The sequence below is a fragment of the Schistocerca piceifrons genome, chromosome 1 (genome assembly GCF_021461385.2).
Source record: "Schistocerca piceifrons isolate TAMUIC-IGC-003096 chromosome 1, iqSchPice1.1, whole genome shotgun sequence".
NCBI classification, from domain to species: domain Eukaryota; kingdom Metazoa; phylum Arthropoda; class Insecta; order Orthoptera; family Acrididae; genus Schistocerca; species Schistocerca piceifrons.
The window spans coordinates 586862111-586877596 of NC_060138.1; the positions used below are offsets into that span (position 1 = coordinate 586862111).

Below are 15486 nucleotides of genomic sequence, written 5' to 3' on the forward strand. Positions count from 1 at the left end.
TGTGGCCTTTCTTCCTTATGCTGGAGGCTTATCGTTTAAGATTGGACGAATTTTAAGGAGTTTTAACATTAAGAGTGTGTTCCGTCCACCCTCTAAGATCAGGGCTCTGCTCGGCTCTGTGAAGGATGATTTGGGACTTAGGAAACCCGGGGTGTACAAAATCCCGTGTCAATGTGGGAAAGCTTACGTTGGCCGTTCTATTCGCACAGTGAATGACAGGTGTGTGGAACATCGCCGTCACACGAGGCTACAACAGCCGGAAAAATCGGCTGTAGCAGAACACTGCCTGAATGAGAGACACAAAATGAAATTTGAGAAAACTGTTGTAATTGCCAACATTTCCGGTTTTTGGAATAGTGTGTTTAAAGAGGCGATCGAAATTAGGTTGGCTGATAATTTAATCAACAGGGACAATGGGTTTCCTCTTAGCAAAACGTGGAATCCTGTATTATCTCGCATCAAAACTGAACGTTCTTCGGTGCGGCCTTGATTGCGATATATCGTTGCCAGCAGTGTTTCACTAAGGGCGACGCCACCTCCCTGTTTTGGAAGTCATAAACCGTGATGGGCGGCGCATGCGCCGTGTACTGAACGGTGGCCTATATAGGACGTCGAATTGCAATCTTGCATCAGTTCTCAGCGGGACTCATCAGCAGAAGCAGCATTTCCTGAAGATGGCGAACAGTTGGATCGCCGAAATATCGAGTCAAGTTGATTTTAGGATCCGGCAGCAAACCCGAAAAGACTTTCAATGACACTAACTACCTCTGTTGACAAGCGTTTTCTATTCTTGAACCAAGAGTTTCAGATTAGTACTTAAATTTTTTTTTAGTTTATTAGCTCAAGGCAAGGAGAAAAACACTTGGTGTGCCCCAGATACAATACTGAGATTGAAGAAATTTTGTATTTGTTATTGATACATGCTTTGAAATGATCAAAGTCAAGTGGCAAAATGAGTTGTGGAATAGTTTTCAGCATATAGATCATTGAAGCAGTTGTGCTGTCTGTCTTTTTATTCAAACGGTCAAAACAGAATACCATGCATTCATGAAATTATTTTTTTTACAGGGTTCATCATCAACAGAAACTCATTCTAACAACTGAACATCAAAACAGAATACCATGCATTCATGAAATTATTTTTTTTACAGGGTTCATCATCAACAGAAACTCATCCTAACAACTGAGAGTCCGAGATGGAATAACAATATAGATAGACTGATAGTCACCACATAGAGGAGGCACTGAGTTACAGACAGGCACAATGAAAAATAATGCAACAAATATTCAACTTTCAGAATAAGTCCTTAATCAGAAGTAGAAAAATCACATACATTCGAAGAAGCACAACTCATACACTCATGGCCACTGTCATCTTTGGGCACTAAGGTCTGACTGCAGTCTCCTTACAACCTGGAGATGACAGAGTCTCTCTCTCTCTCTCTCTCTCTCTCTCTCTCTCTCTCTCTGTGTGTGTGTGTGTGTGTGTGTGTGTGTGTGTGTGTGTGTGTGTGTGTGTGTGTGTGTGTGTGTGTTCCACTTCTGATAAAGGATTTAGTCTGAAAGCTGAAAATTTCTAGCATTCTCTTTCACTCTGCCTGTCTGCAGCTCAATCCTTACTCTTTGTGGTGAGCAGCAATCTACCCTTGCCACATAGATGAATCTTTATATGGAGTCTGTTTCTTCCATTTCAACAGTTATTAAATTTGAATGACCCAATGTAGTTGTACATTATGTGAAGAACGTTACAAATCTACACCAAAGTTATGATTTTTTTCATTAAGTTGAACCCTGTTCAATTAAATACAGCCACAACAAATGCTCACAACTAGTCAGCTGGAAGACAATAAATTGCAGCTTTAGCATAAATGCATTATGTCTTAGTTATGAAATTGATCAGTACATTGAAATGGTGAAGTGTTTTCTTGATGATTATACTCATGGAGAAAGTCTCAAAATTGTAATCACTGAAGAAATTATCTAGAAAGTGTACAACATGGTAATGAATGGTTGACAGTAAGAGGTGTAAGGAAAAGTTGACACCATAAACATATCAAAAGAAAATTACTGCAAATTTATGTGAAGAATTTATGTGGGCATAGTTCTTTCACAATAGGAACAACAGAACTAATGAATTCTAGTTAAGTGGAGTGTGTCTACTTGTTGTAATCCCACTCCTTCAATATATAATTTTTTTCCATTTTCTTTTATCTTTTCTACACATAATGCATACACCATGATTACATATAATTCATACATTCTTATTCACAATAAAATTTGCTAAACTCAATTACTCAATGTATTGATTTCAGGCCAACAATGACAATAGTCAATTTGTGACTAAACTTGTGAATACCTCCTTTAAAAAAAATTAACATCCACCATTCTCTTCTTGCTAAAGAATGTATTATCTTTTCCTAAAACTTAGTACTTCAAATGTTATTTCTCATCAAAACTACATTTTAGAAAGCTCAAATCTTAAAATGTAATCCTTTAAAAAATCCAATGTTATTGCATGTCAGCCTTAAATTTTGTGATATCAGAAACGTAAATTTTCCTTGAATAATATGTCAATTTATGAAACAGTTAAATTAGAGAATTAAGTTTCCAGAAAATCGTTGATGGGCTTTGGTAGATCTAAGTGTGCACCAAAACTTCTGCCTCATACTACTGACTAATTATTTATACCAGTTTAAGAGAATACAGTTCATAGTTAAACTGATTTACTTCACTTCCTAATATGTTGATGTATTTTCTATTTTTATTTTACATTAATATTTAAGATATATGAGCTTTCTATTTTAACACTTTGTAATTTCTCTCCCACACACATCTTTTTAAATGGGCATCATGCATGAAGTTAGTAGATCCAGTCATTTTCCATCATTCAGTATGCACAGTTGTATGTCAGTCAGTTGGCAGCTAGCATTCAAAGAGGAAAGTTACTATGTTTGTTTTATGAACCATTTGTGAATTTTTATTAGGCCACTCTTAAGCTATGGAGCTTATTGATCTGTGTTGTTAAATTTATGTAATTCATTACAAGCAAAGTGGTGATCATGATCATATCTGGTTGCAATAAATGTGAATGAAATGAAAAGTAAACTCAGCAGTGGTGTGTTGAATTATTTAATAAGTATTTAAACACAATACAATAACCTAGAGATTATTAGGAGAAGAAGATATACGAGACTTGTGGTGAATCAGAACAGGTCAGCAAAGTTGCAATAGGGGATAGATTTAGGTGTGTTACGAAATTTTTACAATTTGTTATAAGTGAAAGAAGATCAATAAGATTCATAATAGAGAAGTTTTATTTAGTGCCACAAGTCTGGAACCATAATAAAAACTATTCCCTTGTTTATAGTCCACGACAAAATATTACAAATGACAAACAGTTATTTACTACTAAACACACACACACTTTTACACACTATTTGGCTAATAATCTGGATAAATTCAGCATCAAATTTTGATTAGCAGTTGTTGTGAAGCCAAATATCTGCTCAACAGGTTTATATATCTGGGAAAGGATGAACATCAACCACAGAATTAAACCCTTTCCAATATGTTGCTAAGAAGCTTGTGACACATCACAACGAATAAGGGTATTAGCTTTGTTGGTACAGTGAAGCATATGTGAAAAGACACCAACTTCAGTAACAACATGAAAAACACAACTGGGTGAGACTACTGTGATGAAACACAATGAGACAACCTTGTTCATTCAACAACACACTAAAAATAAAAATTCTCTCATTCTTAATACACTTCATTCTAGTGTAGCTCTTAGAAATGATTGAAAATGTCTTCCAGAAACTCTGTAATTATAAAATAAAACTAAATATGGAGTGAAAATACTGACCAGCTGACTAGGAAATATTAAATGAAAGTGGCCTCATGGAAATGACCAAGGCAATTATTTTTACGATACATTGAACTACATTGGAATAAATTCATACAAGCATTTAAAGAGGAAGTTAACAGCTGTGAGCGGTTCCCCATTGTGTTAGTTGAGAACCATGATACGAAAACATGAAAAATAGGTGCCAAAAAAGTATTACCTATAATAAGCAAGCACTGGGTCAAATAATGAAGACAAACCAGCAAGTAAGAAGTGTAGATTTTAATGTTTCAAAACATGTAAACAAGATGATTGACAAATGTCAGAAACCTGTATATGGAAAATTTATGAAATTTATCTCCAAGCACTACACTGTTTGCATTCACGACTGATGATTAAAGAGAAACACAGTTTTACATTACTTTATTCTTAGCCTAAAACAGAATCAGTCACAAATTATAATGATAACTATAGAAAATAATGTACAACTTCAATTTGAATATTCTCTTTAAAAATAAAAAGTTTTTTCTTAAAATATAAAAAAGGGATAAGCTCTGCCTGTTTGAGCACTGTCATGGTTACAGGTACATAAAACCTTATATTTCTTGTGTTACAGAATGTAAACTACAGGATGTGCAATATGTAAAATAAGAGAACAAGGTCTCACACAACGTTTCTTTGTCAAAAATGCCTTTCACATTCATTAACAATTAACTCATTCTACATAGTTTCCATAATTTCATACAAAAGACCTACAGAACATGTGACTAACTTACCAAAAGTAATTTCAAATGTATGACTATTCCCACCCCATGTGCCCACTTACCTTTGACATTTTAAATTTACAAATTATGATAATGTTGTAAAACCAAAAATGTAGTGTTCTCACCTGCATATTTTCAGCTAAGTAGTCCACAAGACGACGTGGTCTGCTGCTCGACCCAGATGCAGCAGAAGAATCAGCAGCATCACCACCATCTGCAGAATTACTTGCCCCAGCTTGTTGGGAGTTGCTTCCACTGCTGCTTGTATTATTATCTGCCATTCTGCGAAGTGATACTTCAGTATCTCCTATACCTTTTGGATGTTTTTCTGTGATTGGATTCTCATTGCTATCATGTCCTAAATCTGACAAAAGTGAAAGTTCAGAATTTTTTCTTGCTACATTTCTGTTTTTCTCATCTAGTTCAAGTTCAGCTTCAATTTTGTCGGAAAACTGTGTGTTTACAACTGTTTCATTACAAACATTCTCTGGTATTGTGACACTGACTGGTGGGCTAAGAGACCAAGATGGGTTACAGTCTCCTGGAGAAGAAATTGGGCTTATAAGTGAACTTGTTCCTGAAAAGTCCATAGGACTGTCTGGAGACTTGTCTTCACCAGAACTTGAGAAATAATTGCTATCATTTAAGTAGTTATCTTTGGTTGTTATGTGACTAGATGCAGATTTTGAATAGTGTAGTGCCACTTCCTCTCTTAAGTTTATTCTAGCAAATGTATCTTCCAATGAAATCGAACTGGCATTGGGAATCTGTGCTGACATTTCTTCTTTGCATTGTGAACAGCTGCTTACCACATCAGTATCTCCCACTGCTTTCATATGGTCAGTCAAGTACTGCTGATCAAGGAAAGAAACTCCAAATCTAAGACAAGACCAATAATTACTCTGAACTTTTACAACATTGCGAATTGTATTTATAGCACTCTGGCTAGGAGCTAACTTTGCTTGTAATGGTGGTAAAGGATCACCAAGAAGAGCTTTTGAGCAAAGTGTCATAGCATAGGAGATTGATGTAATATTGTATCCGCCTTCTAAACATAAAATTATTTTGCCATTTGCTAATGAAGACAGCCAATGCGCCATGTGACCATATGCTTCAGGTGTTACTTTACAACCTGTAATGAGAAAAACAAAAAATTACATATGAATTATTAGTGAGATATAAATAACAGTTTTCAAACTTTAAAATGATGTGTGTGTGTGTGGGTGTGTGTGTGTGTGTGTGTACGGGGGAGGGGGCTATATGCTAAATTCAGTAACAGACAGATCTTTATCATTAAGGCTCTGATCAAAACCCCAACATGCTAACTGGAGATAGTAAAAGTATATCATGAGCATTTACTTATTTTAAGAGGGCATTTGACTCCATAGCCAGACATATGATTATAGTAGTTGTGAGAGTTTGGAATGGACAATAGCGCCTATACGACAAACACTCTGGAGCACCCGATCATAAGTACTTTTGCGCAAAATCTGGGACAGCTACAATTGGTAGGTTTGCCTTGTCTCTCATGTTCCTACACTTCCCCAGAACCCAACATGATCTAGCCCAAGGTTGGTTTCTACACATCTTCTCATTTTTTTGTAAATTATTCATGTTGGTATTTCGTAAACATGACTTATGAAAATGACTGTTCGATAGCATTCACACCTGTCAACAACTGCCTTGGTTGGAACTGGAGTTGTTATATTCTCCTTGCAGTCTGAGGGTATTTTGCCGGTTTCATGTAAATGACTTGTTTTGCCGTAAACGGTTCTCCCTTGCGTAGCCTATCAATAATTTAGAGTGCATGCCTGCGTTTCTTTTTTCAGCTTAGACCTTTCAGTACTTCGTCGAATTCTTCTTGCAGTACCATGTCTCCCATCTCATCTTTTCCTAATTCCTTTTCTCTTTCTGTTATATTGTCTTCACGTTCGTTTCCTTTATACAGCACTCCTACACATTCCTTTCACCTTTCAGAACTTTAGAATTTTTTTTTTTTTTTTAAGCATTTGCTTGCCATCTGAGCTAACCATTTCTCATGAGTTATGCAGTTCTTTTGGATATAATTTGCTAAATAAAAGTGCAAGTCTGATTAAAGTTTAACCAGTAGTTTCTGAAATAAGTGTGGAATGCATTCTTAAAGCAGAATTAATGTTACTTGTATTAAATCACTAGAACTTTAGACCTCTTAAATAAATTTCCTTAACTTTACACAAATAAAAACTGTTTTAATCTTTTCCTTTCTTTTTGTGACTGCCAGTCTGAGGCATATGGCACAGAACAATTGGTGGTGCAAATGTAATGTTTTAGTTATCATATATAAACATATGCTATTTTGTAAAATAGTACCAAAACATAGTTATTGCTAATGAAATGGAGTATGATAAAATGTCAGTAATTATTTCATAATTGAAGTTTATGTTCATAATTATGACATGTAGACTGTCCTTAAGTAAAGAGTTTTCTTGTTACAAGAACATCTGGAGATTAAACTGAACATTTTGAAATTGATTACATAAATAACAAAAGACATGTAAGTTGCAGTCTGTGGATTCTCTATTTTCATCTTATATTTCTATCTTGTATGACCTACACTGCTTGTGGAATGGGGACATGATTTCAAAGAAACTGAAGAAGCTGTGACACATTTGAATGCATGTTGTCACTGAAGCTGGTGATCCAGTTCAAAGAAACATGGCTCAAAACTCCTGCTCAATATCTGTGCTACACTATAAAATGCTGAAGTGCAGCACACCGTAGTGACATCTATCCATCCATTTAAGTGGACAATGTGTACAGATATGCATTCAGAAACGCGTGCACTGTAGTCTATATTTGTAGTGAAAAATCTTGCTTCAAATTCTTCAGGTTTTATGATTTGCACTCTTAAGTTATTGATATTTAATCCAAAATGATACAATTTAAAAAGAATGGAATTAATAAATCTTGTACATTGTTTACGTATGTAGTAAAAAATAAACTCTCCCCAGACTTAATCTGACTGCACACTGTGATATTCCTCACTTAAATATGTGGAAGTGTCACTGTAACTTCTTTTAAGAGCAGAGTCATAGCTTGAGTTGCTGTGTGGTGTTGAACTAAAGCAACAATCTGGAGTGGGGTAGAGAAGGGGAAGGGATGGCAAGGTATGGTTGGGGGGGGGGGGGGGGGGGGGGGGGGGGAGTGAAGAATGCTGTCTGGCAGAGAATGCAGAGACTAGACAGCACCAGGACAAGGCTGCCCGGCAAAGCATCGGGAGGCTGTGGGACAGGAGAGGTGGGGGGGGGGGGGGGGGGGGGGGGGGGGTAGCAGAGAAAGGAAAAAGATCCATGGGTGCGATGGTACATGGTCCATGGTTTAGGCAGCATTTAAGGAATGGGATGTGGGTCTAGGTTTCAGCCAGGGAAAGGGATTCCATTCCAAAGGCTTCACTTTCAGGCCTACACCCAAATTTAACCACGATGGACTTGTCAAAGACCCACTCTCCTCCTATCAGTTCCTGCAATGGAAACACTTCTTTGTCACCAGTCCCACCAACCAAATCCTAACACTAAACCTGGACCTGCCACTTGCAGTTCATATCGCCACCCAACGGTGATCCTCCTCTGTTGCCTCCCACCTAAGCACTGACTAGTCATCCTCCAGGAATTACTTACCTCCAACTTGGTGTCACCATCCTTCTATAGATCTCTTCCTAAGAACACCAACCTTCCAGCACAAGAAAGGACAGCCATACACAGCCTCAAAACAGATCCTCACCTAATCATGCTACCTACTGACAAAGGTTCCACCACTGTTGTTATGAATCACAGTGACTACCTGGCAGAAAGCTTCTGCCAACTGATTCTTTCACTTATAAACTCTGCCAGAGAGATTACTAGGCAATTCCCGGAACCTCTCCCCTGAATACATTTCCCTGAATACATTTCCCTGTGGCACCCACACATCCAGTTCCAGATGCTCCTCAAAATCCATAAACCCAACAATACTGGACACCCCATTGTAGATGGTTATTGTGCCCCCACTGAAAGAATTTTGGGCATCACTGACCGGCACCTCCAACCAATTGCTTGAAATCTAGCCTCCTACATCAAAGATACCAACGACTAATTTCACTGACCCTCGGCTGTCCCACTCCTTTGTCTTCTGCATTCCTGCTTGTCACTATTGATGCCACTTCCCTATAAACCAGCATCCCTCATGCCGATGGTCTTGCCTCTAGTGAACACTACCTCCCCCAATATCCTTCAGACTCCAAACCCACTACCTCATTCCTCAAACACCTTACTAACTTTGCCCTAAGACACGACTACGTGGCCTTTGAAAGAAAGCCACATAAACAAATCTGCAGTACGTCCAACTCCTATGCCAACATGTTCATATGTCATTTAGAGAACCATCCCTAGTGTCCCAAAACCCTAAACTCTGGGTCTGGTTCAGGCCAATGATGATATCTTCATGATCTGGACCCAGGGCCAGGACAACTTTCCCTCATTTCTTCACAACTTCAACACTTTCTCTCACCTGGTCCTCCTTAATCAAACGTGCCATCTTCCTGAATGCTGACCATCTCTTCTCTGATGGTTCCATCCACACCTTTGGCCACATTCAACCCAGCAACAGTACCTGCAGTTCAACAGCTGCCATTCATTGCACACCAAAAAATCCCTCCCGTACAACATGGTCACCTGGGGATGGAGTATCTGCTGTGACAAGAACTCCCTTGCCCAGCATGCTTTGGGCTCACAAGGCCCTTCTTAGACAGGCTCTACCTCCAGGCATAGTCTGAACAAAGATTTCCGTGCCATATCCCCCACACACTCCAATTCTCCAAGCAACTGCAAATTAGTGCACCCTTCATCATCTAAAAACACCCTGGATTGGAACAACTGAACCACATCCTGCATCAGGGTTTTCATTATCTATGATCGAGCTCTGAAATGATGAAGAACCTACCCAAGGCCCTTCCCACCCTCCTAATGTGGGGTTGTGTCCGCCATTCAACCTCCACATCATCTTAGTCCATCTGTATGCTGCTCGCAATCCCAACCCCTTGCCAAAGAGATCACATCCCTGCGGAGGACATAAGTGCAAGAGGCTGGGCCACCTCCAAAAGCAGCCACAATGTCACATACAAGCACTGCCGAAATCATTGCATAGTTTTTTATATTGGTACGACAACCAGCCTGATGTCCAGCAGGACGTGTGTGTGTGTGTGTGTGTGTGTGTGTGGGGGGGGGGGGGGGGGGGGGGGGTTCTGAAGAAGGCTTTAGCCGTAAGCTGAATGTGTTGCCTGTCTGCTGCAGCTCATTATTTAGCGTATGGCTAATACAGACATATCATGAAATTACATATACATATGTACATATTGACACACAAGAAACTTAAGTTTGTCTTTACAACTGAATATCCAGTCCTTCAATCCAGTGCACTGCATCTGGAGTTGCTACAGGAAGTCCTCTTTGGTGCCGTGATAGGCTCGAATCCTGGATTCACTGACAATGTGGTGAACAGTCTGGTATGGAGCCCCGCAGTCACAAGCTGGATCAGGCAGCTTCTTCCACTTAAAGAGAGCATCCCTGCATCGCCCATGGCTAGTACGGATTCTGTTGAGAGTAGACCACGTCTTGTGTGGTAAGTCGAATCCACTTGGAAGTTTAGCACCTGAGAAGATGTTATGCAGGTTCACATCTGTCACTGCTTCCCACCGACCTTTCCATTCTTCAAGAGGATTGAAATTCTTAGCAACCATGTCAGCAGCATCGCACAGAGTTGGATGACGTGATTTCAGTCTCTTGCGATTTAAAAGTGGCAGGTCGCTATGCACGGGTAGGTTAGAATTCCTGGAGATCTTGTCCATAAGGGCAGTACATCTGCGTAGATCAGGAGGCATTATACTGGTTAACAGTGGAAGCCAATAAACTGGAGTAGATCTGATTGTGCCAGATATTATGCACATTGTCGTATTCAGCTGGGTATCAACAAGCCTTGTATGAGGACTGCAGCTCAAAATGTTATACATATGATGAGCAGCAATTTATCCTTTTCATAATATTGTTGATATTTGATATTCCAACATGGACTTTCCTTTATTTGATAACTTTCTGACTGATGGATTGCAGCGCTAAGGGACAGTATTGCCAGCATGCACCTGGCTTTGCTTGACAAGGCTCTACTTGTACCTATTTTCAGTAACACAGAGGGAACGACAACTGGTCAGCATCTGGCCCCTACCACTCAACTCATTGAAACCTAGTTATTTTAATCCAAGCACACCAAACTGGGCCCTTATGTTCTCACTTTTTAGTTTCCTTAGAGACTATAACATAAAAGCTGCACATTTCAGTCTGTTCTGTGATAAAACTCACTTCCAGTCTTCTGTTTATCAAAATATAACAGAGTTGGATGAGAAATTTTGTCAGCAGCTATCATTCAGCTGAAAAAAGAGGTAGGTAGGTAGGTAGGTAGGTAGGTAGGTAGGTAGGTCGGTAGGTAGACAGATGAGAGAGTAAGAAAGAGTGGAAAGTACTGATAAAATTGGTATGCAAGTTGAAATACAACTAAAAGAGGTATCATAACTGTGTATACTTTATTTTGTGACTTAAAAACATAACTTTTTATCCCATAAAGATCGCAATTTTATTTTATTTAATTACTCGTGTATGTATATCTCACTGGCTACAACGTATCAGAATAAACACACATAAAGAATCTGATGATGACATCAGATGAAATTATATATTAAAGAAATTAAAATCGCGACTTTGAGGTAAAATTGTTATAAAAGGCATGGACTCTTGATTTTTTGTGTTCAATAAATTTACAAATGTAAGGCAATAACACCCTAACATGATTAATACTGTCATGGCTGCCTAAAGAACTAGTTAGCTGCGACAAAGCAATTAAAAAAAACACTAAAGTGAAAATTATTAAAGTGTGTCTTTATACCTCCTAATGGATCACCAATAGCAGCATCAAAGCCAGCAGAGACAAGTACCAGTTCCGGGTTGAACTGATAACACACAGGAAGCACTACCTGGTGAAACGCCGTGACGTAATCTCCATCACCCATTCCACGCTTTTAAAACAAATCAGTAAGAATCAAATGAAAGATGTAGCTACAAAAAGATGATGATTGTACTACTGGTTCAGTTGCCTAATTGTATTACATGTATAAATTCAGTTGAATATATTTATCTGTTGCACGATTTAAATGGTACAATGTCAGCATCACGATGAAATGGGAGCACTGTCAAACAGGGTGATTTCGGACGGTTTTGTCGTTATTTTGATTGTAACTTTCGTATATATTGTTAGATTTAATTGATTGTTATGGAAGTGGTAGGGTAACAAATAAAATATCCCAGAACCAGAAAGTGTATGTGTAGGTATATTTATCTGAGGCAGTTAAATAAAGTGCCCGAAGTCACCCCATGGATTGGGATGATTTCGGACACATGTGTTTTTTAAATATCTGTCCGAAGTTACAGTATATATAGGGTGAATTTGGACAGTTACTGCCCTTTCTTCTTCTTCTTTTAATTTCTACATGTTTTTTATTTGATTTTGGTGACGTTTTACACATTTTAAGGTAGTCCTTTGTTATGAATAAGTGATACGGAATGATGGTTTCATCATAGTTGATCATGTTGCTAGGTGGGAGACTTTCCAGCTTTGCCTTGATATTGGAGAAAAAAATCTTAACAGTCTCTTTGTTCACTTCTGCACGAGCTTGTTAAGCAAACGGAAAGAACTTCTGACTGTCGTTTGAGGAATAAATGTACCCATTCTTCTCCTGGCAAATTATTACGAAATTTCTTCTCTTTTTGGCCAGATTTATCAAGGTAGCCTTTAACTAAATATCTAATACAGAATTTAATGAAGGGAAATCCCCAACAAGCAGCCCTCAAGATACCTTGCTTCAACATTTCTTCTTCTTCTTTATTTAGCACTGGCTGTCCTCCCATTTTTTTCGGATGTGCTTCCTGCACTTTTTTTTGTAGGGTTGATTTAGGTATACCATACAAATCACACGCTTTTCTGTACGATAATTTACCACTCTGAATATCACGAACAGCTTTATCTAAAAGTTCCAAGTCATAATTACACCATACTGTAGCAACTCTCCTGCACTTATATGTTCTCGGCATTGCCTGAAATCACCCCATACAGTACACAGTTTTATAAAAACCGTCGTTATTTTATAACCTTGCACGAGAAACTCGACCAACTTTTACATAAATTGTCTCAATGCTGTTAGCTACGTAGCACATCAACAATTACGGTTACAATAACTTCCCATTCTACGCAACAATAGAAAGTTTCCACTTTACGATAACGCATGGATGTTTAACACTGAGACTGTTTGTCAGTTATTCACCTAGGGAAACAATTGACATAAAATAAAAGTTGTTGAAAGCGATAAATGCAATCTTGTGCTTAAAATAACTGGCGCACAGGCGTTAAAATAGGTAACTCTTTGTTTCTATGCAGTGGCATAGAGCAAATAAGCCATACTGTCCGAATTCGACCCGGTGTCCAAAATCACCCTGTTTGACGGTACACTTCTAGTCTCAATGAAGAAACTTTTGAAACTGAAATACCAGTGAGAAAGCCACAATAAACTAATATAAATTAGGTCAAGTTCAAAGATTGCTAATTTTGTGTAAAGACTGTTTCACGTAGTCAAAATGGAACTCATTGTATGACATTGTTCATGTACTCTGTCCAGTCTCTTCAAAATCATTCTGGGTGTACTGTCGTCTTATAAAATACTTACTAGGTCAGTTAGTTGAATGTTAAATATTTTATAAGAAGACGCAGTAGTACACACAGAAATATTTTACTGATACTGGCCACAGAAACTTGTGGCTCTATCCCATGCCTGAACTATATTACCACAATGTCAACAATATATCCATCTGTGGCTATTGTTAATTGTTTCATTGTACTTAAAAACATTTTACCATCATAACTTTCTTTCGATGTGTCAATACATAAAAAATTCAAGAGAATGACAACTGTAGTAAATAAGGCGAATGTTCTAAGAATCCATATTTCAAATCTCTCGGTTTTCCAACACCAAATCCATTCTGTGGACACATCACACCTCTTCTCACAATTTTTCAATCCGATTGGCCCAATAGATTTCCGTAGTATTTGCCTCTTATTTTTTAACTCTTCTTAACATAACAACTAAGAATAATACCTCGAGCCTTCTAGAAAACACTACCCACAATCTTTCAGGTACATGAAACAGACTTCATTTGGTGGAGGGCTTTCTCCAACCCACTGCTACAATAGCTGTTTCACTTCTGCCTTGAAGCGGTGGACTCTATTCTCATCCACAATTACAAATTGACAAAGTCAAACATTTTGCTTTTGGTCAGTAATCAAAAAATTGGCACCAATCTTATATAAAATTCATTATAATTAATTCTTCATGTAAAAAATAAAGTTTTTTTTTTTATTCTGAAACATGCAGCATCAGATTATTTATACACTTTTATTTGTAAATTTTATATCCTTATTACTTCGGCCATTGTCACTTATTCTGTTGTCAAAATAAAAAGTTTCATTTACCACCTTTAGTGTATTTTCTGACCTAATTCTCTCAGCAGTGCCTGTGCCTGATTTACCATATTTACCCAATTATAAGACTAGGTTTCTTCCCAAATTCGTCATACGAAAAATAGGGGGTCATCTTATATTCGCAAATTAAACTATTGCTGCTAAGGTCAACATTTTTTACATTGTTTAATGGATGAATATAGGGGTTATCTTACATTTACAGATGAAGCTTTGGCTTTTGCATTTTCGTACAAATTTATTTTCAAGGATTCCATAGGGTAGGGCTTAGAAAACAATACTCGAGTTCAAATAGGCTCAAGATTTCCAGATACGCAGAAGCACTCCTGTGATAGATACAGTATCGACCTTCATCGAACAATCACGTGACATTCAACTCGTGGCGCCAGTGCACGGGATACTCGCAAAACTATGAACTAGCCACAACAATATTCTAATGATCTGCTTAAAAACTACACAGGAGGAAATAGCATAAATTCTATTAACTTACGAACTTTTGTTGCATTTGAACAGGTCTGCAGTAAAAGTTCTCATATATGTATGGATATTGCATACATACATTTATCTGCTTTTTAAGTAAAGCTAATTTCTAAAGGCTAAAATCTTGTCATTCAAAAGCTATTACTTGATTCTGAATCCAAGTTAATACTTTATTTGGTTATGAGAAACTCTAATGATTTACCATGTGGGTTGCAAATGAGAAATTCAGTCACTCTTCACATCTTTGAATACCATGAGAGAATGTTTCCAGCTTTAGAACAAGATGGTGACAGTCAGATTAAATGAGAAAGAAAATTAATTCAGAATTAAATGTTTAAGATATGAAATTAATCATATAAACTGACTGCAATTATTATTGCAAAAATAAGTTGCAGCAGAAAGACCCATTATGTAGACAGTACCAACAGATGTGACTAGATCATGGGACAAGTGGAAGTCTGAGAACTGGACTGAATTGTGATTGTGTTCTTTCATTTATGTATTAGCTGCTGCTTCTACATATGACCTGCACACTATAAGATACTGACTCCCGTGTTCCACACTAGCTCAAGCACACCATTACAGAAGGGTTGGAGGGAGAACAGTGACATCAACTTCATTGAGAATTGAGAACTATGATGATGAATGCGAGGCGGGGAGTGTTGAGCAGGCAGCAAATTTCATTGTGTTGCCAACTATCTACAATGCATACGTTCGCTTTTTATTGACATCTACCATGTATAAACTGCAGTTTGCCTGAATTCATTTGTACTCTGAATCAAACTGACTTCAAAATTGGACAAATACTCG

The 15486-nt window shown here is 37.8% G+C and overlaps 1 protein-coding gene across 6 annotated transcripts in view; it reads right to left on the bottom strand.

The window, feature by feature from the left end:
- The window catches only part of LOC124802797 (histone deacetylase 6), a 345030-nt gene that overhangs the window by 72332 nt on the left and 257212 nt on the right, over positions 1–15486 (bottom strand). For all 6 annotated transcript variants that reach the window (XM_047263842.1, XM_047263812.1, XM_047263803.1 and 3 more), the window contains 2 exons: positions 11557–11686; positions 4734–5740 (listed from right to left, as the gene is read on the bottom strand). In XM_047263842.1, the coding sequence (XP_047119798.1) occupies positions 4734–5740; positions 11557–11686 (1137 nt within the window). The remainder of the gene's footprint in view (positions 1–4733; positions 5741–11556; positions 11687–15486) is intronic.